Source organism: Somniosus microcephalus, unplaced genomic scaffold, assembly GCF_052327205.1.
Source record: "Somniosus microcephalus isolate GS21.2 unplaced genomic scaffold, FLI_Smic_1.0 scaffold143, whole genome shotgun sequence".
Classification (NCBI taxonomy): domain Eukaryota; kingdom Metazoa; phylum Chordata; class Chondrichthyes; order Squaliformes; family Somniosidae; genus Somniosus; species Somniosus microcephalus.
The window spans coordinates 71,408-99,072 of NW_028225330.1; the positions used below are offsets into that span (position 1 = coordinate 71,408).

The window sequence follows — 27,665 nt, forward strand, 5'->3', positions numbered from 1 at the left end:
CACCACCTCCAAGTTCCCCTCCGAGTCACACACCTACCTGACTTGGAAGTATATCGCCAATCCTTCATCATCACTGGGTCAAAATCCTGGAACGCCCTCCCTGACAGCACTGTGGGAGTACCTTCACCACACGGACTGCAGCGGTTCAAGAAGGTGGCTCACCACCACCTTCTCGAGGACAACTAGGGATGGGCAATAAATGCTGGCCTTGCCAGCGATGCCAGATGCCATTAGCGAATTAAAGAACAGTTTTATGGGATGGACAATGGAGGCCATGACATGGAAAAGGATGCCAGATGAGACTATATTGACTGGACAAGGAAGGGTTACACACCATGGTCACAGTCACAGAGATTGGAGTTTGTGACAGTTCGGGGCAGATTAGATTTACATCGAAACTGCAGCAGAGAAACAGTCCATTCGGCTCTAGTGGTCTATGCTGTGTTTATACTCCACGGGAGCCTCCTCCCACTCTCATTACATCTTGACACCGCGTCCACATAGACGTTCGAGGGCGTTAGACTCGTGACACCAATATTAAATAACATTCAGAACGCCGGAGAACCCACCCTCCTGGAGTGGATTGAGCGAGTTTGTCGCACTCCCCTCACTTCAGAAAGAAATGAGCTCATTCACGTTGGACCTAAAAAGAATCGATCAGAGAATGTTCTAAATGGTTAGAAGTTAGGAACTGTGGATGGGCAGAGAGAACGAGGGGTCCACGTAACCTTAACCGCAGAGCGAGGCCGTTCAGGGGTGATGTTAGAAGTTAGGAACTGTGGATGGGCAGAGAGAATGAGGGGTCCACGTAACCTTAACCGCAGAGCGAGGCCGTTCAGGGGTGATGTTAGAAGTTAGGAACTGTGGATGGGCAGAGAGAACGAGGGGTCCACGTAACCTTAACCGCAGAGCGAGGCCGTTCAGGGGTGATGTTAGAAGTTAGGAACTGTGGATGGGCAGAGAGAACGAGGGGTCCACGTAACCTTAACCGCAGAGCGAGGCCGTTCAGGGGTGATGTTACAAAGCATTTCTTCAGACACAGTGTAGTGGAAATCTGGAACACTCGCCCTCAAGAAGCTGTTGAGGTTCGGTCAATTGAAAATGACGGAACTGTCATTGATAGATTTGTGTTAGGCAATGGTATTTAGGGATATGGAACCAAGGCGGGGAGATGGAGTTAAGATACAGCTCAGTCATGATCGAATTGAATGGAGGAACAAGCTGGAGTGAATGAGTGGCCTACTCCTGTTCCGATGTTCCTGTGCCTCTAATTGTAAAGCCAATGCTCCCATATAAGTTTCTAAAAGCCTTATCATCCTGTCCTGTCACCATCAAAGATTTCTGTATCTATACCCCCAAGTTTTACTGTTCCTGCAACCCCTTTAAATTGTACCAGTTGGTTTAAATTGCATCGCCTCATTCTTCCTTCAAAAATGCAGCATTTCACACTTCTCTGCATTAAATTTCACCTGCCATGTGTCTGCCCATTTCACCAGTGTCTCTATTTCCTCCTGAAGTCTTCTGCTGTCCTCATGGTTTACGACTTTTCCGAGATTCGTGTCATCGACAAACTTTTAAACTATGCCCTGTATACCTAAGTCCATGTCACTGAAATAAATCAAAGAGCAGTGGTCCTAATCCCGCCCCCTGGGGACACTGTAAACTTCCCTCCAGTGTGAACAATATCGGTTCACAACTACTGTCTGTTTTCTGTCCCTTCACCAATTTAGTATCCACGCTGCCACTGCTCCTTTAATATCATTGGCTCCAATTTTGTTGTAAGAAGTCACACAACACCAGGTTATAGTCCAACAGCTTTATTTGAAATCACAAGCTTTCGGCGCACTGCTCCTTCGTCAGGTGAAGTGGAGAGATGCATATAGACACAGCTTATATAGTCAGAGAATAATGCCAGATGATTACAGGTAATCTTTCTAACTGCCATTTATCACACCTCGGCATAGAGAGAATCACAGCGATCAAAGGTGTGAATGGTGTCCAAACAGGTCAGTCAGGAAAACATTACATCAAAGAACAATGAGGTGGGGTCACAAGGGGTCAAATGTTGCAGATGCTGGGGTCTGTATGAAAAACAAAAAACAGACAAAAGACTTTTTTTGCTGGAAATCGCAGCAGGTCCGGCTGCATCTGTGTAGAGGGAACAAGCCAACGACGACTCGAGTCTGGATGACCCTACATCATGTGGGGTTACATGTAGTGTGACATGAACCCAAGATCCCGGTTGAGGCCGTCCTCATGAGTGCGGAACTTGGCTATCAGTTCCTGCTCGACGATTTTGCGTTGTTGTGTGTCTCGAAGGCCGCCTTGGAGAATGCTTACCCGAAGATCGGAGGCTGAATGTCCTTGACTGCTGACGTGTTCCCCAACTGGGAGGGAACACTCCTGCCTGGCGATTGTTGTGCAGTGTCCGTTCATCCGTTGTCGCAGTGTCTGCATGGTCTCGCCAATGTACCATGCTCCGGGGCATCCTTTCCTGCAACGTATGAGGTAGACAACGTTGGCCGAGTCACATGAGTATGTACCATGTACCTGGTGGGTGGTGTCCTCACGTGTGATGATGGTATCTGTGTTGATGATCTGGCATGTCTTGCAGAGGCTGCCGTGGCAGGGTTGTGTGGTGTCGTGGTCGCTGTTCTCCTGAAAGCTGGGTAATTTGCTGCGAACGATGGTCTGTTTGAGGTTAGGCGGCTGTTTGAAGGCGAGTAGTGGAGGCGTGGGGATGGCCTTAGCGAGGTGTTCATCGTCATTGATGACATGTTGAAGGCTGCGAAGAACATGGCGTAGTTTCTCTGCTCTGGGGAAGTATTGGACGACGAAGGGTACTCTGTTGGTTGTGTCCCGTGTTTGTCTTCTGAGGAGGTCTATGCGATTTTTCGCTGTGGCCCGTCGGAACTGTCAATCGACAAGTTGAGTGCCATATCCCATTCTTACGAGGGCATCTTTCAGCGTCTGTAGGTGTCCATCGCATTCCTCCTCGCCTGAGCAGATCCTGTGTATTTGCACGGCTTGTCCATAGGGGATGGCTTCTTTAACGTGGTTAGGGTGGAAGCTGGAGAAGTGGAGCATCATGAGGTTGTCCGTGGGCTTGCAGGAGAGTGAAGTGCTGAGGTGTCCGTCTTTGATGGAGATTAGTGTGTCCAAGAATGAAACCGATTCTGAGGAGTAGTCCATGGTGAGTTTGATGGTGGGATGGAACTTGTTGATGTTATCGTGTCGTCTTTTCAGTGATTCTCCGCCATGGGTCCATAGGAAGAAAATGTCATCTATGTATCTGGTGTATAGCATTGGTTGGAGGTCCTGTGCAGTGAAGAAGTCTTGCTCGAACTTGTGCATGAAGATGTTGGCATATTGGGGTGCGAATTTGGTCCCCATGGCTGTTCCGTGTGTTAGGGTAAAGAACCAATTTCATCCATTAGCTCATTCAAGTCAGCCAGGTTTGATTTGCCTTTACAAAAAATCCATTTTGTCTGTTCTTCCAAGTGACAGTTAATTTTGTTTCGGAAATGTTGTCCCGAGGAGTTTCCTCAACACCGATGTTAAGCTGAGTCGCCTGTAGTTAGTTGGTTCATCACACTCTCCTTTATTGATCAGGGAAGTAATGTTTGCAGCCCTCCAGTCCTCTGGCACCTTTCCCATATCCAAGGATTGGAAGATTGTGGCAGAGCGGGTGACATTTCTACTTTGAGCCCTGCCAACCGTTTTAGTTCATCGTCCAATTTCTCTACCACCTCCTCCTTTACTGTACGATTGGCAGCATCCTCTCCTTTAGTGAATACGGATGCAAAGTGTTAATTTAGTACCTCAGCCACGCCCTCTGCTTCCACAAGATGGTTGCCTTTTTGGTCCTTAATCGGCCCCACCTTTCCTTGGACTATTCTTTCACTATATGTTTATAAAAGGCGTTAGTGTTCCCTATTATGTTACCACTAATCATTTCTCACACATTCTCCTTGCCCCTCTGTTGCTGTTGTGTGTTTATTCCACTAGTGGCAGCGTTAGTGAAACAGCAAAGTACTGAATTTTACAAAGACTCAAACTGGTACTGAATTAACTGAATCGCTTTTGCATTTCCACAGTGGGGAAAGGAAAGGCCGCTGATTGATAGTTTCAATGGACGCACGTGTGCGGGCTCAAACACAAATGGAGGATTCTGATTGTAAAACAGCAGTCACATCCACCAGTTGTACATTCATGGTGTTTTCTGAGATCCCAGAGCTACCAGCTGCTGTACTGATGGGGGAGGAGGGACTTGATATCATGTTAACAAGGCAACGTTCTCCTTCTCATTAATATTTCTGTCTAGCCCTCCATTAATGCTATATTTGTTACAGAGCATCAGAACCTGGGAACGCCTGTCACCACCATGGCTGAAGGTCCAGACAGGGGAGAAGATCCAACATCTTCAAGAAGAATGAGAATGGACACAGGTAGGCTCACAAAACTCTTTAAATACAACTTCTGCCCCGACAAAAGGTCCAGATCTATTGCCTGAACCTTCAGCTCTCACAGGTCGAGGGAACAGGACAGGGGCTGTGTACAAAGAGGGAAGTGAGTGACCATCTAGAGGGACACCGCAGTCACAGGTGGAGGGAGCCCCTGAGTACTGGAACTGTCCAATAGATACCTGGTATTGGGGTCTGTAAGGTGGAGAGAGACAGTGACTGAGGATCACAGTCACAGGTGGAGGGAGCCCCTGAGTACTGGAACTGTCCAATAGATACCTGGTATTGGGGACTGTAAGGTGGAGAGAGACAGTGACTGAGGATCACAGTCACAGGTGGAGGGAGCCCCTGAGTACTGGAACTGTCCAATAGATACCTGGTATTGGGGACTGTAAGGTGGAGAGAGACAGTGACTCAGAGGATCGCAGTCACAGGTGGAGGAAGCCCCTGAGTACTGAAACTGTCCAATAGATACCTGGTATTGGGGACTGTAAGGTGGAGAGAGACAGTGACTCAGAGGATCACAGTCACAGGTGGAGGGAGCCCCTGAGTACTGGAACTGTCCAATAGATACCTGGTATTGGAGACTGTAAGGTGGAGAGAGACAGTGACTCAGAGGATCACAGTCACAGGTGGAGGGAGCCCCTGAGTACTGGAACTGTCCAATAGATACCTGGTATTGGAGACTGTAAGGTGGAGAGAGACAGTGACTGAGGATCACAGTCACAGGTGGAGGAGCCCCTGAGTACTGGAACTGTCCAATAGATACCTGGTATTGGGGACTGTAAGGTGGAGAGAGACAGTGACTGAGGATCACAGTCACAGGTGGAGGGAGCCCCTGAGTACTGGAACTGTCCAATAGATACCTGGTATTGGGGACTGTAAGGTGGAGAGAGACAGTGACTCCGGACCATATTCTTGAGCAAACAGTGTGGCCCCAGAGAGCAGGAGGCCACCCAGCGGGGCGAGAGTGAGAGGCAGGTGGGGCCCAGGAATAGGAGAGCGGGACTGGTGTCAGATTGTATAGTCGGGGGAATAAACAACCTCTTCTGTAGCCCTGAGCAGGTCCTGAATGGTTAGTTACCTCCCTGGTGCTGAGGGAAGAACATCCTTGACTGGTGGGACCACCTCTGGGCAGGAAAGGAGAGCAGAAAATAGCCAATGGTCAGAGCCAGTAACACGGATAGAAATACATTTATAGAGGGACTATTGAGACTGAGGCACTAAACTAAGAAACCAGGCCTCAAGCTGTTGATCTCCGGATTGTTTTGCACTGAGCTGCTTAAGACGGGTAATATGAGGCTAGTCAATGTGTGGCTGAGGGCTGGAGCAGGAGGGAAGTGTTCACGTTCTTGGGGCACGAGGGTGAGTTCAGTTGGAAGGGACGGCCGCGATCTGTACCGACCAACATTAATGGTTTTACAGAAAAGGTGAATGGAGCAGTGGGAGGGTATCGGGATGTGACTGGAGAGTGGGAAATATCCGGATCTCAGACTAGAGAGCGGAATTAATAAAAATGCTGGAGTTGAAACAGAAGATTTAAGAAATAGTGAAAAAGGTATTAGCAAGAAAAAGGAAAGAGGATTTGAAATAGTGAGACAAATTCATTTGTTTATTAAAAGAACCGGGGACAAGTCAACATTCCCAGTGTTGGAGCGAGTATTGAGTTGTGTGTGAGTGAACAAATCATTCCAAACATTCAGAAACATGAGATGTGATCCAGTATCTATAGAGGAAACGGGGACAAGTCAACATTCCCAGTGTTGGAGCTAGTATTGAGTTGTGTGTGTGTGTGAACAAATCATTCCAAACATTCAGAAACATGAGATGTGATCTAGTATCTATAGAAGAAACGGGGACAAGTCAACATTCCCAGTGTTGGAGCGAGTATTGAGTTGTGTGTGAGTGAACAAGTCATTCCAAACATTCAGAAACATGAAATGTGATCTAGTATCTATAGAAGAAACGGGGACAAGTCAACATTCCCAGTGTTGGAGCGAGTATTGAGTTGTGTGTGAGTGAACAAATCATTCCAAACATTCAGAAACATGAGATGTGATCCAGTATCTATAGAGGAAACGGGGACAAGTCAACATTCCCAGTGTTGGAGCTAGTATTGAGTTGTGTGTGAGTGAACAAACCATTCCAAACATTAAAAACATGAGATGTGATCTAGTATCGAAAGAAGAAACGGGGACAAGTCAACATTCCCAGTGTTGGAGCAAGTATTGAGTTGTGTGTGAGTGAACAAATCATTCCAAACATTCAGAAACATGAGATGTGATGTGGTATCTATAGAAGAAACGGGGACAAGTCAACATTCCCAGTGTTGGAGCGAGTATTGAGTTGTGTGTGAGTGAACAAATCATTCCAAACATTCAGAAACATGAAATGTGATCTCGTATCTATAGAGGAAACGGGGACAAGTCAACATTCCCAGTGTTGGAGCTAGTATTGAGTTGTGTGTGAGTGAACAAACCATTCCAAACATTCAGAAACATGAGATGTGATCTAGTATCTATAGAAGAAACGGGGACAAGTCAACATTCCCAGTGTTGGAGCGAGTATTGAGTTGTGTGTGAGTGAACAAATCATTCCAAACATTCAGAAACATGAGATGTGATCTAGTATCTATAGAAGAAACGGGGACAAGTCAACATTCCCAGTGTTGGAGCTAGTATTGTGTGTGTGAGTGTGCAAATCATTCCAAACATTCAGAAACATGAGATGTGATCTAGTATCTATAGAAGAAACGGGGACAAGTCAACATTCCCAGTGTTGGAGCGAGTATTGAGTTGTGTGTGTGAGTGAACAAATCATTCCAAACATTCAGAAACATGAGATGTGATCTAGTATCTGTAGAGGAAACTGGGACAAGTCAACATTCCCAGTGTTGGAGCGAGTATTGAGTTGTGTGTGAGTGAACAAATCATTCCAAACATTCAGAAACATGAAATGTGATCTAGTATCTATAGAAGAAACGGGGACAAGTCAACATTCCCAGTGTTGGAGCATGTATTGAGTTGTGTGTGAGTGAACAAATCATTCCAAACATTCAGAAACATGAGATGTGATCTAGTATCTATAGAAGAAACGGGGACAAGTCAACATTCCCAGTGTTGGAGCATGTATTGAGTTGTGTGTGAGTGAACAAATCATTCCAAACATTCAGAAACATGAAATGTGATCTAGTATCTATAGAGGAAACGGGGACAAGTCAACATTCCCAGTGTTGGAGCTAGTATTGTGTTGTGTGTGTGTGAACAAATCATTCCAAACATTCAGAAACATGAGATGTGATCTAGTATCTATAGAGGAAACGGGGACAAGTCAACATTCCCAGTGTTGGAGCAAGTATTGAGTTGTGTGTGAGTGAACAAACCATTCCAAACATTAAAAACATGAGATGTGATCTAGTATCTATAGAAGAAACGGGGACAAGTCAACATTCCCAGTGTTGGAGCTAGTATTGAGTTGTGTGTGAGTGAACAAACCATTCCAAACATTAAAAACATGAGATGTGATCTAGTATCTATAGAAGAAACGGGGACAAGTCAACATTCCCAGTGTTGGAGCGAGTATTGAGTTGTGTGTGAGTGAACAAATCATTCCAAACATTCAGAAACATGGGATGTGATCTAGTATCTATAGAAGAAACGGGGACAAGTCAACATTCCTAGTGTTGGAGCGAGTATTGAGTTGTGTGTGAGTGAACAAATCATTCCAAACATTCAGAAACATGAGATGTGATCTAGTATCTATAGAAGAAACGGGGACAAGTCAACATTCCCAGTGTTGGAGCGAGTATTGAGTTGTGTGTGAGTGAACAAATCATTCCAAACATTCAGAAACATGAGATGTGATCTAGTATCTATAGAAGAAACGGGGACAAGTCAACATTCCCAGAGTTGGGGCGAGTATTGTGTTGTGTGTGAGTGAACAAATCATTCCAAACATTCAGAAACATGAGATGTGATCTAGTATCTATAGAAGAAACGGGGACAAGTCAACATTCCCAGTGTTGGAGCGAGTATTGAGTTGTGTGTGAATGTACAAATCATTCCAAACATTCAGAAACATGAGATGTGATCTAGTATCTATAGAAGAAACGGGGACAAGTCAACATTCCCAGTGTTGGAGCGAGTATTGAGTTGTGTGTGAGTGAACAAATCATTCCAAACATTCAGAAACATGAGATGTGATCTAGTATCCATAGAAGAAACGGGGACAAGTCAACATTCCCAGTGTTGGAGCTAGTATTGAGTTGTGTGTGAGTGAACAAATCATTCCAAACATTCAGAAACATGAGATGTGATCTAGTATCTATAGAGGAAACGGGGACAAGTCAACATTCCCAGTGTTGGAGCGAGTATTGAGTTGTGTGTGAGTGAACAAATCATTCCAAACATTCAGAAACATGAGATGTGATCCAGTATCTATAGAAGAAACGGGGACAAGTCAACATTCCCAGTGTTGGAGCTAGTATTGAGTTGTGTGTGAGTGAACAAATCATTCCAAACATTCAGAAACATGAGATGTGATCTAGTATCTATAGAAGAAACGGGGACAAGTCAACATTCCCAGTGTTGGAGCGAGTATTGAGTTGTGTGTGAGTGTACAAATCATTCCAAACATTCAGAAACATGAGATGTGATCTAGTATCTATAGAAGAAACGGGGACAAGTCAACATTCCCAGTGTTGGAGCGAGTATTGAGTTGTGTGTGAGTGAACAAATCATTCCAAACATTCAGAAACGTGAGATGTGATCTCGTATCTACAGAAGAAACGGGGACAAGTCAACATTCCCAGTGTTGGAGCGAGTATTGAGTTGTGTGTGAGTGAACAAATCATTCCAAACATTCAGAAACATGAGATGTGATCTAGTATCTATAGAAGAAACGGGGACAAGTCAACATTCCCAGTGTTGGAGCGAGTATTGAGTTGTGTGTGAGTGAACAAATCATTCCAAACATTCAGAAACATGAGCTCTGATCTAGTATCTATAGAAGAAACGGGGACAAGTCAACATTCCCAGTGTTGGAGCTAGTATTGAGTTGTGTGTGAGTGAACAAATCATTCCAAACATTCAGAAACATGAGATGTGATCTAGTATCTACAGAAGAAACGGGGACAAGTCAACATTCCCAGTGTTGGAGCGAGTATTGAGTTGTGTGTGAGTGAACAAGTCATTCCAAACATTCAGAAACATGAGATGTGATCTAGTATCTATAGAAGAAACGGGGACAAGTCAACATTCCCAGTGTTGGAGCTAGTATTGAGTTGTGTGTGAGTGAACAAATCATTCCAAACATTCAGAAACATGAGATGTGATATAGTATCTATAGAAGAAACGGGGACAAGTCAACATTCCCAGTGTTGGAGCTAGTATTGTGTTGTGTGTGTGTGAACAAATCATTCCAAACATTCAGAAACATGAGATGTGATCTAGTATCTATAGAGGAAACGGGGACAAGTCAACATTCCCAGTGTTGGAGCAAGTATTGAGTTGTGTGTGAGTGAACAAACCATTCCAAACATTAAAAACATGAGATGTGATCTAGTATCTATAGAAGAAACGGGGACAAGTCAACATTCCCAGTGTTGGAGCTAGTATTGAGTTGTGTGTGAGTGAACAAACCATTCCAAACATTAAAAACATGAGATGTGATCTAGTATCTATAGAAGAAACGGGGACAAGTCAACATTCCCAGTGTTGGAGCGAGTATTGAGTTGTGTGTGAGTGAACAAATCATTCCAAACATTCAGAAACATGGGATGTGATCTAGTATCTATAGAAGAAACGGGGACAAGTCAACATTCCTAGTGTTGGAGCGAGTATTGAGTTGTGTGTGAGTGAACAAATCATTCCAAACATTCAGAAACATGAGATGTGATCTAGTATCTATAGAAGAAACGGGGACAAGTCAACATTCCCAGTGTTGGAGCGAGTATTGAGTTGTGTGTGAGTGAACAAATCATTCCAAACATTCAGAAACATGAGATGTGATCTAGTATCTATAGAAGAAACGGGGACAAGTCAACATTCCCAGAGTTGGGGCGAGTATTGTGTTGTGTGTGAGTGAACAAATCATTCCAAACATTCAGAAACATGAGATGTGATCTAGTATCTATAGAAGAAACGGGGACAAGTCAACATTCCCAGTGTTGGAGCGAGTATTGAGTTGTGTGTGAATGTACAAATCATTCCAAACATTCAGAAACATGAGATGTGATCTAGTATCTATAGAAGAAACGGGGACAAGTCAACATTCCCAGTGTTGGAGCGAGTATTGAGTTGTGTGTGAGTGAACAAATCATTCCAAACATTCAGAAACATGAGATGTGATCTAGTATCCATAGAAGAAACGGGGACAAGTCAACATTCCCAGTGTTGGAGCTAGTATTGAGTTGTGTGTGAGTGAACAAATCATTCCAAACATTCAGAAACATGAGATGTGATCTAGTATCTATAGAGGAAACGGGGACAAGTCAACATTCCCAGTGTTGGAGCGAGTATTGAGTTGTGTGTGAGTGAACAAATCATTCCAAACATTCAGAAACATGAGATGTGATCCAGTATCTATAGAAGAAACGGGGACAAGTCAACATTCCCAGTGTTGGAGCTAGTATTGAGTTGTGTGTGAGTGAACAAATCATTCCAAACATTCAGAAACATGAGATGTGATCTAGTATCTATAGAAGAAACGGGGACAAGTCAACATTCCCAGTGTTGGAGCGAGTATTGAGTTGTGTGTGAGTGTACAAATCATTCCAAACATTCAGAAACATGAGATGTGATCTAGTATCTATAGAAGAAACGGGGACAAGTCAACATTCCCAGTGTTGGAGCGAGTATTGAGTTGTGTGTGAGTGAACAAATCATTCCAAACATTCAGAAACGTGAGATGTGATCTCGTATCTACAGAAGAAACGGGGACAAGTCAACATTCCCAGTGTTGGAGCGAGTATTGAGTTGTGTGTGAGTGAACAAATCATTCCAAACATTCAGAAACATGAGATGTGATCTAGTATCTATAGAAGAAACGGGGACAAGTCAACATTCCCAGTGTTGGAGCGAGTATTGAGTTGTGTGTGAGTGAACAAATCATTCCAAACATTCAGAAACATGAGATGTGATCTAGTATCTATAGAAGAAACGGGGACAAGTCAACATTCCCAGTGTTGGAGCGAGTATTGAGTTGTATGTGAGTGAACAAATCATTCCAAACATTCAGAAACATGAGATGTGATCTAGTATCTATAGAAGAAACGGGGACAAGTCAACATTCCCAGTGTTGGAGCTAGTATTGAGTTGTGTGTGAGTGAACAAATCATTCCAAACATTCAGAAACATGAGATGTGATCTAGTATCTATAGAAGAAACGGGGACAAGTCAACATTCCCAGTGTTGGAGCGAGTATTGAGTTGTGTGTGAGTGAACAAATCATTCCAAACATTCAGAAACATGAGATGTGATCTAGTATCTGTAGAAGAAACAGGGACAAGTCAACATTCCCAGTGTTGGAGCGAGTATTGAGTTGTGTGTGAGTGAACAAATCATTCCAAACATTCAGAAACATGAGATGTGATCTAGTATCTATAGAAGAAACGGGGACAAGTCAACATTCCCAGTGTTGGAGCGAGTATTGAGTTGTGTGTGAGTGAACAAATCATTCCAAACATTCAGAAACATGAGCTCTGATCTAGTATCTATAGAAGAAACGGGGACAAGTCAACATTCCCAGTGTTGGAGCTAGTATTGAGTTGTGTGTGAGTGAACAAATCATTCCAAACATTCAGAAACATGAGATGTGATCTAGTATCTACAGAAGAAACGGGGACAAGTCAACATTCCCAGTGTTGGAGCGAGTATTGAGTTGTGTGTGAGTGAACAAGTCATTCCAAACATTCAGAAACATGAGATGTGATCTAGTATCTATAGAAGAAACGGGGACAAGTCAACATTCCCAGTGTTGGAGCTAGTATTGAGTTGTGTGTGAGTGAACAAATCATTCCAAACATTCAGAAACATGAGATGTGATATAGTATCTATAGAAGAAACGGGGACAAGTCAACATTCCCAGTGTTGGAGCGAGTATTGAGTTGTGTGTGAGTGAACAAATCATTCCAAACATTCAGAAACATGAGATGTGATCTAGTATCTATAGAAGAAACGGGGACAAGTCAACATTCCCAGTGTTGGAGCGAGTATTGAGTTGTGTGTGAGTGAACAAATCATTCCAAACATTCAGAAACATGAGATGTGATCTAGTATCTATAGAGGAAACGGGGACAAGTCAACATTCCCAGTGTTGGAGCGAGTATTGAGTTGTGTGTGAGTGAACAAATCATTCCAAACATTCAGAAACATGAGATGTGATCTAGTATCTATAGAAGAAACGGGGACAAGTCAACATTCCCAGTGTTGGAGCGAGTATTGAGTTGTGTGTGAGTGAACAAATCATTCCAAACATTCAGAAACATGAGCTCTGATCTAGTATCTATAGAAGAAACGGGGACAAGTCAACATTCCCAGTGTTGGAGCTCGTATTGAGTTGTGTGTGAGTGAACAAATCATTCCAAACATTCAGAAACATGAGATGTGATCTAGTATCTATAGAAGAAACGGGGACAAGTCAACATTCCCAGTGTTGGAGCGAGTATTGAGTTGTGTGTGAGTGAACAAATCATTCCAAACATTCAGAAACATGAGATGTGATCTAGTATCTATAGAAGAAACGGGGACAAGTCAACATTCCCAGTGTTGGAGCGAGTATTGAGTTGTGTGTGAGTGAACAAATCATTCCAAACATTCAGAAACATGAGCTCTGATCTAGTATCTATAGAAGAAACGGGGACAAGTCAACATTCCCAGTGTTGGAGCGAGTATTGAGTTGTGTGTGAGTGAACAAATCATTCCAAACATTCAGAAACATGAAATGTGATCTAGTATCGAAAGAGGAAACGGGGACAAGTCAACATTCCCAGTGTTGGAGCTAGTATTGAGTTGTGTGTGAGTGAACAAACCATTCCAAACATTAAAAACATGAGATGTGATCTAGTATCTATAGAAGAAACGGGGACAAGTCAACATTCCCAGTGTTGCAGCGAGTATTGAGTTGTGTGTGTGAGTGAACAAATCATTCCAAACATTCAGAAACATGAGATGTGATCTAGTATCTATAGAAGAAACGGGGACAAGTCAACATTCCCAGTGTTGGAGCGAGTATTGAGTTGTGTGTGAGTGAACAAATCATTCCAAACATTCAGAAACATGAAATGTGATCTAGTATCTATAGAGGAAACGGGGACAAGTCAACATTCCCAGTGTTGGAGCGAGTATTGAGTTGTGTGTGAGTGAACAAATCATTCCAAACATTCAGAAACATGAAATGTGATCTAGTATCTATAGAGGAAACGGGGACAAGTCAACATTCCCAGTGTTGGAGCTAGTATTGAGTTGTGTGTGAGTGAACAAACCATTCCAAACATTAAAAACATGAGATGTGATCTAGTATCTATAGAAGAAACGGGGACAAGTCAACATTCCCAGTGTTGGAGCTAGTATTGAGTTGTGTGTGAGTGAACAAATCATTCCAAACATTCAGAAACATGAGATGTGATCTAGTATCTATAGAAGAAACGGGGACAAGTCAACATTCCCAGTGTTGGAGCGAGTATTGAGTTGTGTGTGAGTGAACAAATCATTCCAAACATTCAGAAACATGAGATGTGATCTAGTATCTATAGAAGAAACGGGGACAAGTCAACATTCCCAGTGTTGGAGCTAGTATTGAGTTGTGTGTGAGTGTACAAATCATTCCAAACATTCAGAAACATGAGATGTGATCTAGTATCTATAGAAGAAACGGGGACAAGTCAACATTCCCAGTGTTGGAGCTAGTATTGAGTTGTGTGTGAGTGTACAAATCATTCCAAACATTCAGAAACATGAGATGTGATCTAGTATCTGTAGAGGAAACGGGGACAAGTCAACATTCCCAGTGTTGGAGCGAGTATTGAGTTGTGTGTGAGTGTACAAATCATTCCAAACATTCAGAAACATGAGATGTGATCTAGTATCTATAGAAGAAACGGGGACAAGTCAACATTCCCAGTGTTGGAGCATGTATTGAGTTGTGTGTGAGTGAACAAATCATTCCAAACATTCAGAAACATGAGATGTGATCTAGTATCTATAGAAGAAACGGGGACAAGTCAACATTCCCAGTGTTGGAGCTAGTATTGAGTTGTGTGTGAGTGAACAAATCATTCCAAACATTCAGAAACATGAGATGTGATCTAGTATCTATAGAAGAAACGGGGACAAGTCAACATTCCCAGTGTTGCAGCGAGTATTGAGTTGTGTGTGTGAGTGAACAAATCATTCCAAACATTCAGAAACATGGGATGTGATCTAGTATCTATAGAAGAAACGGGGACAAGTCAACATTCCCAGTGTTGCAGCGAGTATTGAGTTGTGTGTGTGAGTGAACAAATCATTCCAAACATTCAGAAACATGAGATGTGATCTAGTATCTATAGAAGAAACGGGGACAAGTCAACATTCCCAGTGTTGCAGCGAGTATTGAGTTGTGTGTGAGTGAACAAATCATTCCAAACATTCAGAAACATGAGATGTGATCTAGTATCTACAGAAGAAACTGGGACAAGTCAACATTCCCAGTGTTGGAGCTAGTATTGAGTTGTGTGTGAGTGAACAAATCATTCCAAACATTCAGAAACATGAGATGTGATCTAGTATCTATAGAAGAAACGGGGACAAGTCAACATTCCCAGTGTTGGAGCGAGTATTGAGTTGTGTGTGAGTGAACAAATCATTCCAAACATTCAGAAACATGAGATGTGATCTAGTATCTATAGAGGAAACGGGGACAAGTCAACATTCCCAGTGTTGGAGCTAGTATTGAGTTGTGTGTGAGTGAACAAACCATTCCAAACATTAAAAACATGAGATGTGATCTAGTATCTATAGAAGAAACGGGGACAAGTCAACATTCCCAGTGTTGGAGCGAGTATTGAGTTGTGTGTGAGTGAACAAATCATTCCAAACATTCAGAAACATGGGATGTGATCTAGTATCTATAGAAGAAACGGGGACAAGTCAACATTCCCAGTGTTGGAGCGAGTATTGAGTTGTGTGTGAGTGAACAAATCATTCCAAACATTCAGAAACATGAGATGTGATCTAGTATCTATAGAAGAAACGGGGACAAGTCAACATTCCCAGTGTTGGAGCGAGTATTGAGTTGTGTGTGAGTGAACAAATCATTCCAAACATTCAGAAACATGAGATGTGATCTAGTATCTATAGAAGAAACGGGGACAAGTCAACATTCCCAGAGTTGGGGCGAGTATTGTGTTGTGTGTGAGTGAACAAATCATTCCAAACATTCAGAAACATGAGATGTGATCTAGTATCTATAGAAGAAACGGGGACAAGTCAACATTCCCAGTGTTGGAGCGAGTATTGAGTTGTGTGTGAATGTACAAATCATTCCAAACATTCAGAAACATGAGATGTGATCTAGTATCTATAGAAGAAACGGGGACAAGTCAACATTCCCAGTGTTGGAGCGAGTATTGAGTTGTGTGTGAGTGAACAAATCATTCCAAACATTCAGAAACATGAGATGTGATCTAGTATCCATAGAAGAAACGGGGACAAGTCAACATTCCCAGTGTTGGAGCTAGTATTGAGTTGTGTGTGAGTGAACAAATCATTCCAAACATTCAGAAACATGAGATGTGATCTAGTATCTATAGAGGAAACGGGGACAAGTCAACATTCCCAGTGTTGGAGCGAGTATTGAGTTGTGTGTGAGTGAACAAATCATTCCAAACATTCAGAAACATGAGATGTGATCCAGTATCTATAGAAGAAACGGGGACAAGTCAACATTCCCAGTGTTGGAGCTAGTATTGAGTTGTGTGTGAGTGAACAAATCATTCCAAACATTCAGAAACATGAGATGTGATCTAGTATCTATAGAAGAAACGGGGACAAGTCAACATTCCCAGTGTTGGAGCGAGTATTGAGTTGTGTGTGAGTGTACAAATCATTCCAAACATTCAGAAACATGAGATGTGATCTAGTATCTATAGAAGAAACGGGGACAAGTCAACATTCCCAGTGTTGGAGCGAGTATTGAGTTGTGTGTGAGTGAACAAATCATTCCAAACATTCAGAAACGTGAGATGTGATCTCGTATCTACAGAAGAAACGGGGACAAGTCAACATTCCCAGTGTTGGAGCGAGTATTGAGTTGTGTGTGAGTGAACAAATCATTCCAAACATTCAGAAACATGAGATGTGATCTAGTATCTATAGAAGAAACGGGGACAAGTCAACATTCCCAGTGTTGGAGCGAGTATTGAGTTGTGTGTGAGTGAACAAATCATTCCAAACATTCAGAAACATGAGATGTGATCTAGTATCTATAGAAGAAACGGGGACAAGTCAACATTCCCAGTGTTGGAGCGAGTATTGAGTTGTATGTGAGTGAACAAATCATTCCAAACATTCAGAAACATGAGATGTGATCTAGTATCTATAGAAGAAACGGGGACAAGTCAACATTCCCAGTGTTGGAGCTAGTATTGAGTTGTGTGTGAGTGAACAAATCATTCCAAACATTCAGAAACATGAGATGTGATCTAGTATCTATAGAAGAAACGGGGACAAGTCAACATTCCCAGTGTTGGAGCGAGTATTGAGTTGTGTGTGAGTGAACAAATCATTCCAAACATTCAGAAACATGAGATGTGATCTAGTATCTATAGAAGAAACAGGGACAAGTCAACATTCCCAGTGTTGGAGCGAGTATTGAGTTGTGTGTGAGTGAACAAATCATTCCAAACATTCAGAAACATGAGATGTGATCTAGTATCTATAGAAGAAACGGGGACAAGTCAACATTCCCAGTGTTGGAGCGAGTATTGAGTTGTGTGTGAGTGAACAAATCATTCCAAACATTCAGAAACATGAGCTCTGATCTAGTATCTATAGAAGAAACGGGGACAAGTCAACATTCCCAGTGTTGGAGCTAGTATTGAGTTGTGTGTGAGTGAACAAATCATTCCAAACATTCAGAAACATGAGATGTGATCTAGTATCTACAGAAGAAACGGGGACAAGTCAACATTCCCAGTGTTGGAGCGAGTATTGAGTTGTGTGTGAGTGAACAAGTCATTCCAAACATTCAGAAACATGAGATGTGATCTAGTATCTATAGAAGAAACGGGGACAAGTCAACATTCCCAGTGTTGGAGCTAGTATTGAGTTGTGTGTGAGTGAACAAATCATTCCAAACATTCAGAAACATGAGATGTGATATAGTATCTATAGAAGAAACGGGGACAAGTCAACATTCCCAGTGTTGGAGCGAGTATTGAGTTGTGTGTGAGTGAACAAATCATTCCAAACATTCAGAAACATGAGATGTGATCTAGTATCTATAGAAGAAACGGGGACAAGTCAACATTCCCAGTGTTGGAGCTAGTATTGAGTTGTGTGTGAGTGAACAAATCATTCCAAACATTCAGAAACATGAGATGTGATCTAGTATCTATAGAAGAAACGGGGACAAGTCAACATTCCCAGTGTTGCAGCGAGTATTGAGTTGTGTGTGTGAGTGAACAAATCATTCCAAACATTCAGAAACATGGGATGTGATCTAGTATCTATAGAAGAAACGGGGACAAGTCAACATTCCCAGTGTTGCAGCGAGTATTGAGTTGTGTGTGTGAGTGAACAAATCATTCCAAACATTCAGAAACATGAGATGTGATCTAGTATCTATAGAAGAAACGGGGACAAGTCAACATTCCCAGTGTTGCAGCGAGTATTGAGTTGTGTGTGAGTGAACAAATCATTCCAAACATTCAGAAACATGAGATGTGATCTAGTATCTACAGAAGAAACTGGGACAAGTCAACATTCCCAGTGTTGGAGCTAGTATTGAGTTGTGTGTGAGTGAACAAATCATTCCAAACATTCAGAAACATGAGATGTGATCTAGTATCTATAGAAGAAACGGGGACAAGTCAACATTCCCAGTGTTGGAGCGAGTATTGAGTTGTGTGTGAGTGAACAAATCATTCCAAACATTCAGAAACATGAGATGTGATCTAGTATCTATAGAGGAAACGGGGACAAGTCAACATTCCCAGTGTTGGAGCTAGTATTGAGTTGTGTGTGAGTGAACAAACCATTCCAAACATTAAAAACATGAGATGTGATCTAGTATCTATAGAAGAAACGGGGACAAGTCAACATTCCCAGTGTTGGAGCGAGTATTGAGTTGTGTGTGAGTGAACAAATCATTCCAAACATTCAGAAACATGGGATGTGATCTAGTATCTATAGAAGAAACGGGGACAAGTCAACATTCCCAGTGTTGGAGCGAGTATTGAGTTGTGTGTGAGTGAACAAATCATTCCAAACATTCAGAAACATGAGATGTGATCTAGTATCTATAGAAGAAACGGGGACAAGTCAACATTCCCAGTGTTGGAGCGAGTATTGAGTTGTGTGTGAGTGAACAAATCATTCCAAACATTCAGAAACATGAGATGTGATCTAGTATCTATAGAAGAAACGGGGACAAGTCAACATTCCCAGAGTTGGGGCGAGTATTGTGTTGTGTGTGAGTGAACAAATCATTCCAAACATTCAGAAACATGAGATGTGATCTAGTATCTATAGAAGAAACGGGGACAAGTCAACATTCCCAGTGTTGGAGCGAGTATTGAGTTGTGTGTGAATGTACAAATCATTCCAAACATTCAGAAACATGAGATGTGATCTAGTATCTATAGAAGAAACGGGGACAAGTCAACATTCCCAGTGTTGGAGCGAGTATTGAGTTGTGTGTGAGTGAACAAATCATTCCAAACATTCAGAAACATGAGATGTGATCTAGTATCCATAGAAGAAACGGGGACAAGTCAACATTCCCAGTGTTGGAGCTAGTATTGAGTTGTGTGTGAGTGAACAAATCATTCCAAACATTCAGAAACATGAGATGTGATCTAGTATCTATAGAGGAAACGGGGACAAGTCAACATTCCCAGTGTTGGAGCGAGTATTGAGTTGTGTGTGAGTGAACAAATCATTCCAAACATTCAGAAACATGAGATGTGATCCAGTATCTATAGAAGAAACGGGGACAAGTCAACATTCCCAGTGTTGGAGCTAGTATTGAGTTGTGTGTGAGTGAACAAATCATTCCAAACATTCAGAAACATGAGATGTGATCTAGTATCTATAGAAGAAACGGGGACAAGTCAACATTCCCAGTGTTGGAGCGAGTATTGAGTTGTGTGTGAGTGTACAAATCATTCCAAACATTCAGAAACATGAGATGTGATCTAGTATCTATAGAAGAAACGGGGACAAGTCAACATTCCCAGTGTTGGAGCGAGTATTGAGTTGTGTGTGAGTGAACAAATCATTCCAAACATTCAGAAACGTGAGATGTGATCTCGTATCTACAGAAGAAACGGGGACAAGTCAACATTCCCAGTGTTGGAGCGAGTATTGAGTTGTGTGTGAGTGAACAAATCATTCCAAACATTCAGAAACATGAGATGTGATCTAGTATCTATAGAAGAAACGGGGACAAGTCAACATTCCCAGTGTTGGAGCGAGTATTGAGTTGTGTGTGAGTGAACAAATCATTCCAAACATTCAGAAACATGAGATGTGATCTAGTATCTATAGAAGAAACGGGGACAAGTCAACATTCCCAGTGTTGGAGCGAGTATTGAGTTGTATGTGAGTGAACAAATCATTCCAAACATTCAGAAACATGAGATGTGATCTAGTATCTATAGAAGAAACGGGGACAAGTCAACATTCCCAGTGTTGGAGCTAGTATTGAGTTGTGTGTGAGTGAACAAATCATTCCAAACATTCAGAAACATGAGATGTGATCTAGTATCTATAGAAGAAACGGGGACAAGTCAACATTCCCAGTGTTGGAGCGAGTATTGAGTTGTGTGTGAGTGAACAAATCATTCCAAACATTCAGAAACATGAGATGTGATCTAGTATCTATAGAAGAAACAGGGACAAGTCAACATTCCCAGTGTTGGAGCGAGTATTGAGTTGTGTGTGAGTGAACAAATCATTCCAAACATTCAGAAACATGAGATGTGATCTAGTATCTATAGAAGAAACGGGGACAAGTCAACATTCCCAGTGTTGGAGCGAGTATTGAGTTGTGTGTGAGTGAACAAATCATTCCAAACATTCAGAAACATGAGCTCTGATCTAGTATCTATAGAAGAAACGGGGACAAGTCAACATTCCCAGTGTTGGAGCTAGTATTGAGTTGTGTGTGAGTGAACAAATCATTCCAAACATTCAGAAACATGAGATGTGATCTAGTATCTACAGAAGAAACGGGGACAAGTCAACATTCCCAGTGTTGGAGCGAGTATTGAGTTGTGTGTGAGTGAACAAGTCATTCCAAACATTCAGAAACATGAGATGTGATCTAGTATCTATAGAAGAAACGGGGACAAGTCAACATTCCCAGTGTTGGAGCTAGTATTGAGTTGTGTGTGAGTGAACAAATCATTCCAAACATTCAGAAACATGAGATGTGATATAGTATCTATAGAAGAAACGGGGACAAGTCAACATTCCCAGTGTTGGAGCGAGTATTGAGTTGTGTGTGAGTGAACAAATCATTCCAAACATTCAGAAACATGAGATGTGATCTAGTATCTATAGAAGAAACGGGGACAAGTCAACATTCCCAGTGTTGGAGCGAGTATTGAGTTGTGTGTGAGTGAACAAATCATTCCAAACATTCAGAAACATGAGATGTGATCTAGTATCTATAGAGGAAACGGGGACAAGTCAACATTCCCAGTGTTGGAGCGAGTATTGAGTTGTGTGTGAGTGAACAAATCATTCCAAACATTCAGAAACATGAGATGTGATCTAGTATCTATAGAAGAAACGGGGACAAGTCAACATTCCCAGTGTTGGAGCGAGTATTGAGTTGTGTGTGAGTGAACAAATCATTCCAAACATTCAGAAACATGAGCTCTGATCTAGTATCTATAGAAGAAACGGGGACAAGTCAACATTCCCAGTGTTGGAGCTCGTATTGAGTTGTGTGTGAGTGAACAAATCATTCCAAACATTCAGAAACATGAGATGTGATCTAGTATCTATAGAAGAAACGGGGACAAGTCAACATTCCCAGTGTTGGAGCGAGTATTGAGTTGTGTGTGAGTGAACAAATCATTCCAAACATTCAGAAACATGAGATGTGATCTAGTATCTATAGAAGAAACGGGGACAAGTCAACATTCCCAGTGTTGGAGCGAGTATTGAGTTGTGTGTGAGTGAACAAATCATTCCAAACATTCAGAAACATGAGCTCTGATCTAGTATCTATAGAAGAAACGGGGACAAGTCAACATTCCCAGTGTTGGAGCGAGTATTGAGTTGTGTGTGAGTGAACAAATCATTCCAAACATTCAGAAACATGAAATGTGATCTAGTATCGAAAGAGGAAACGGGGACAAGTCAACATTCCCAGTGTTGGAGCTAGTATTGAGTTGTGTGTGAGTGAACAAACCATTCCAAACATTAAAAACATGAGATGTGATCTAGTATCTATAGAAGAAACGGGGACAAGTCAACATTCCCAGTGTTGCAGCGAGTATTGAGTTGTGTGTGTGAGTGAACAAATCATTCCAAACATTCAGAAACATGAGATGTGATCTAGTATCTATAGAAGAAACGGGGACAAGTCAACATTCCCAGTGTTGGAGCGAGTATTGAGTTGTGTGTGAGTGAACAAATCATTCCAAACATTCAGAAACATGAAATGTGATCTAGTATCTATAGAGGAAACGGGGACAAGTCAACATTCCCAGTGTTGGAGCGAGTATTGAGTTGTGTGTGAGTGAACAAATCATTCCAAACATTCAGAAACATGAAATGTGATCTAGTATCTATAGAGGAAACGGGGACAAGTCAACATTCCCAGTGTTGGAGCTAGTATTGAGTTGTGTGTGAGTGAACAAACCATTCCAAACATTAAAAACATGAGATGTGATCTAGTATCTATAGAAGAAACGGGGACAAGTCAACATTCCCAGTGTTGGAGCTAGTATTGAGTTGTGTGTGAGTGAACAAATCATTCCAAACATTCAGAAACATGAGATGTGATCTAGTATCTATAGAAGAAACGGGGACAAGTCAACATTCCCAGTGTTGGAGCGAGTATTGAGTTGTGTGTGAGTGAACAAATCATTCCAAACATTCAGAAACATGAGATGTGATCTAGTATCTATAGAAGAAACGGGGACAAGTCAACATTCCCAGTGTTGGAGCTAGTATTGAGTTGTGTGTGAGTGTACAAATCATTCCAAACATTCAGAAACATGAGATGTGATCTAGTATCTATAGAAGAAACGGGGACAAGTCAACATTCCCAGTGTTGGAGCTAGTATTGAGTTGTGTGTGAGTGTACAAATCATTCCAAACATTCAGAAACATGAGATGTGATCTAGTATCTGTAGAGGAAACGGGGACAAGTCAACATTCCCAGTGTTGGAGCGAGTATTGAGTTGTGTGTGAGTGTACAAATCATTCCAAACATTCAGAAACATGAGATGTGATCTAGTATCTATAGAAGAAACGGGGACAAGTCAACATTCCCAGTGTTGGAGCATGTATTGAGTTGTGTGTGAGTGAACAAATCATTCCAAACATTCAGAAACATGAGATGTGATCTAGTATCTATAGAAGAAACGGGGACAAGTCAACATTCCCAGTGTTGGAGCTAGTATTGAGTTGTGTGTGAGTGAACAAATCATTCCAAACATTCAGAAACATGAGATGTGATCTAGTATCTATAGAAGAAACGGGGACAAGTCAACATTCCCAGTGTTGGAGCGAGTATTGAGTTGTGTGTGAGTGAACAAATCATTCCAAACATTCAGAAACATGAGATGTGATCTAGTATCTATAGAAGAAACGGGGACAAGTCAACATTCCCAGTGTTGGAGTGAGTATTGAGTTGTGTGTGAGTGAACAAATCATTCCAAACATTCAGAAACATGAGATGTGATCTAGTATCTATAGAAGAAACGGGGACAAGTCAACATTCCCAGTGTTGGAGCTAGTATTGAGTTGTGTGTGAGTGAACAAATCATTCCAAACATTCAGAAACATGAGATGTGATCTAGTATCTACAGAAGAAACTGGGACAAGTCAACATTCCCAGTGTTGGAGCTAGTATTGAGTTGTGTGTGAGTGAACAAATCATTCCAAACATTCAGAAACATGAGATGTGATCTAGTATCTATAGAAGAAACGGGGACAAGTCAACATTCCCAGTGTTGGAGCGAGTATTGAGTTGTGTGTGAGTGAACAAATCATTCCAAACATTCAGAAACATGAAATGTGATCTAGTATCTATAGAGGAAACGGGGACAAGTCAACATTCCCAGTGTTGGAGCGAGTATTGAGTTGTGTGTGAGTGAACAAATCATTCCAAACATTCAGAAACATGAAATGTGATCGAGTATCTATAGAAGAAACGGGGACAAGTCCACATTCCCAGTGTTGGAGCTAGTATTGAGTTGTGTGTGAGTGTACAAATCATTCCAAACATTCAGAAACATGAGATGTGATCTTGTATCTATAGAAGAAACGGGGACAAGTCAACATTCCCAGTGTTGGAGCGAGTATTGAGTTGTGTGTGAGTGAACAAATCATTCCAAACATTCAGAAACATGAGATGTGATCTAGTATTTATAGAAGAAACGGGGACAAGTCAACATTCCCAGTGTTGGAGCTAGTATTGAGTTGTGTGTGAGTGAACAAATCATTCCAAACATTCAGAAACATGAGATGTGATCTAGTATCTACAGAAGAAACGGGGACAAGTCAACATTCCCAGTGTTGGAGCTAGTATTGAGTTGTGTGTGAGTGAACAAATCATTCCAAACATTCAGAAACATGAGATGTGATCTAGTATCTATAGAAGAAACGGGGACAAGTCAACATTCCCAGTGTTGGAGCGAGTATTGAGTTGTGTGTGAGTGAACAAATCATTCCAAACATTCAGAAACATGAGATGTGATCTAGTATCTATAGAGGAAACGGGGACAAGTCAACATTCCCAGTGTTGGAGCGAGTATTGAGTTGTGTGTGAGTGAACAAATCATTCCAAACATTCAGAAACATGAAATGTGATCGAGTATCTATAGAAGAAACGGGGACAAGTCCACATTCCCAGTGTTGGAGCTAGTATTGAGTTGTGTGTGAGTGTACAAATCATTCCAAACATTCAGAAACATGAGATGTGATCTAGTATCTATAGAAGAAACGGGGACAAGTCAACATTCCCAGTGTTGGAGCGAGTATTGAGTTGTGTGTGAGTGAACAAATCATTCCAAACATTCAGAAACATGAGATGTGATCTTGCATCTATAGAAGAAACGGGGACAAGTCAACATTCCCAGTGTTGGAGCTAGTATTGAGTTGTGTGTGAGTGAACAAATCATTCCAAACATTCAGAAACATGAGATGTGATCTAGTATCTATAGAAGAAACTGGGACAAGTCAACATTCCCAGTGTTGGAGCTAGTATTGAGTTGTGTGTGAGTGAACAAATCATTCCAAACATTCAGAAACATGAGATGTGATCTAGTATCTATAGAAGAAACGGGGACAAGTCAACATTCCCAGTGTTGGAGCGAGTATTGAGTTGTGTGTGAGTGAACAAATCATTCCAAACATTCAGAAACATGAGATGTGATCTAGTATCTATAGAAGAAACGGGGACAAGTCAACATTCCCAGTGTTGGAGCTAGTATTGAGTTGTGTGTGAGTGAACAAACCATTCCAAACATTAAAAACATGAGATGTGATCTAGTATCTATAGAAGAAACGGGGACAAGTCAACATTCCCAGTGTTGGAGCGAGTATTGAGTTGTGTGTGAGTGAACAAATCATTCCAAACATTCAGAAACATGAGATGTGATCTAGTATCTATAGAAGAAACGGGGACAAGTCAACATTCCCAGTGTTGGAGCGAGTATTGAGTTGTGTGTGAGTGAACAAATCATTCCAAACATTCAGAAACATGGGATGTGATCTAGTATCTATAGAAGAAACGGGGACAAGTCAACATTCCCAGTGTTGGAGCGAGTATTGAGTTGTGTGTGAGTGAACAAATCATTCCAAACATTCAGAAACATGAGATGTGATCTAGTATCTATAGAAGAAACTGGGACAAGTCAACATTCCCAGTGTTGGAGCGAGTATTGAGTTGTGTGTGAGTGCACAAATCATTCCAAACATTCAGAAACATGAGATGTGATCTAGTATCTATAGAAGAAACGGGGACAAGTCAACATTCCCAGTGTTGGGGCGAGTATTGTGTTGTGTGTGAGTGAACAAATCATTCCAAACATTCAGAAACATGAGATGTGATCTAGTATCTATAGAAGAAACGGGGACAAGTCAACATTCCCAGTGTTGGAGCGAGTATTGAGTTGTGTGTGAGTGAACAAATCATTCCAAACATTCAGAAACATGAGATGTGATCTAGTATCTATAGAGGAAACGGGGACAAGTCAACATTCCCAGTGTTGGAGCTAGTATTGAGTTGTGTGTGAGTGAACAAACCATTCCAAACATTAAAAACATGAGATGTGATCTAGTATCTATAGAAGAAACGGGGACAAGTCAACATTCCCAGTGTTGGAACGAGTATTGAGTTGTGTGTGAGTGAACAAATCATTCCAAACATTCAGAAACATGAGATGTGATCTAGTATCTATAGAAGAAACGGGGACAAGTCAACATTCCCAGTGTTGGAGCGAGTATTGAGTTGTGTGTGAGTGAACAAATCATTCCAAACATTCAGAAACATGGGATGTGATCTAGTATCTATAGAAGAAACGGGGACAAGTCAACATTCCCAGTGTTGGAGCGAGTATTGAGTTGTGTGTGAGTGAACAAATCATTCCAAACATTCAGAAACATGAGATGTGATCTAGTATCTATAGAAGAAACTGGGACAAGTCAACATTCCCAGTGTTGGAGCGAGTATTGAGTTGTGTGTGAGTGCACAAATCATTCCAAACATTCAGAAACATGAGATGTGATCTAGTATCTATAGAAGAAACGGGGACAAGTCAACATTCCCAGTGTTGGGGCGAGTATTGTGTTGTGTGTGAGTGAACAAATCATTCCAAACATTCAGAAACATGAGATGTGATCTAGTATCTATAGAAGAAACGGGGACAAGTCAACATTCCCAGTGTTGGAGCGAGTATTGAGTTGTGTGTGAGTGTACAAATCATTCCAAACATTCAGAAACATGAGATGTGATCTAGTATCTATAGAAGAAACGGGGACAAGTCAACATTCCCAGTGTTGGAGCGAGTATTGTGTTGTGTGTGTGTGTACAAATCATTCCAAACATTCAGAAACATGAGATGTGATCTAGTATCTATAGAAGAAACGGGGACAAGTCAACATTCCCAGTGTTGGAGCTAGTATTGAGTTGTGTGTGAGTGAACAAATCATTCCAAACATTCAGAAACATGAGATGTGATCTAGTATCTACAGAAGAAACTGGGACAAGTCAACATTCCCAGTGTTGGAGCGAGTATTGAGTTGTGTGTGAGTGTACAAATCATTCCAAACATTCAGAAACATGAGATGTGATCTAGTATCTATAGAAGAAACTGGGACAAGTCAACATTCCCAGTGTTGGAGCTAGTATTGAGTTGTGTGTGAGTGAACAAATCATTCCAAACATTCAGAAACATGAGATGTGATCTAGTATCTATAGAAGAAACGGGGACAAGTCAACATTCCCAGTGTTGGAGCGAGTATTGAGTTGTGTGTGAGTGAACAAATCATTCCAAACATTCAGAAACATGAAATGTGATCTAGTATCTATAGAGGAAACGGGGACAAGTCAACATTCCCAGTGTTGGAGCTAGTATTGAGTTGTGTGTGAGTGAACAAATCATTCCAAACATTCAGAAACATGGGATGTGATCTAGTATCTATAGAAGAAACGGGGACAAGTCAACATTCCCAGTGTTGGAGCGAGTATTGAGTTGTGTGTGAGTGAACAAATCATTCCAAACATTCAGAAACATGAGATGTGATCTAGTATCTATAG

At 41.7% G+C, this 27,665-nt stretch overlaps 1 protein-coding gene across 1 annotated transcript in view; it reads left to right on the top strand.

Annotated features, from left to right (window-relative positions):
- Positions 1–27,665, top strand: part of LOC147082213 (NACHT, LRR and PYD domains-containing protein 3-like) — a 278,082-nt gene that overhangs the window by 43,627 nt on the left and 206,790 nt on the right. The window contains exon 3 of the mRNA XM_085980396.1: positions 4,353–4,448. Coding sequence (XP_085836522.1) covers positions 4,353–4,448 — 96 coding nt within the window. The remainder of the gene's footprint in view (positions 1–4,352; positions 4,449–27,665) is intronic.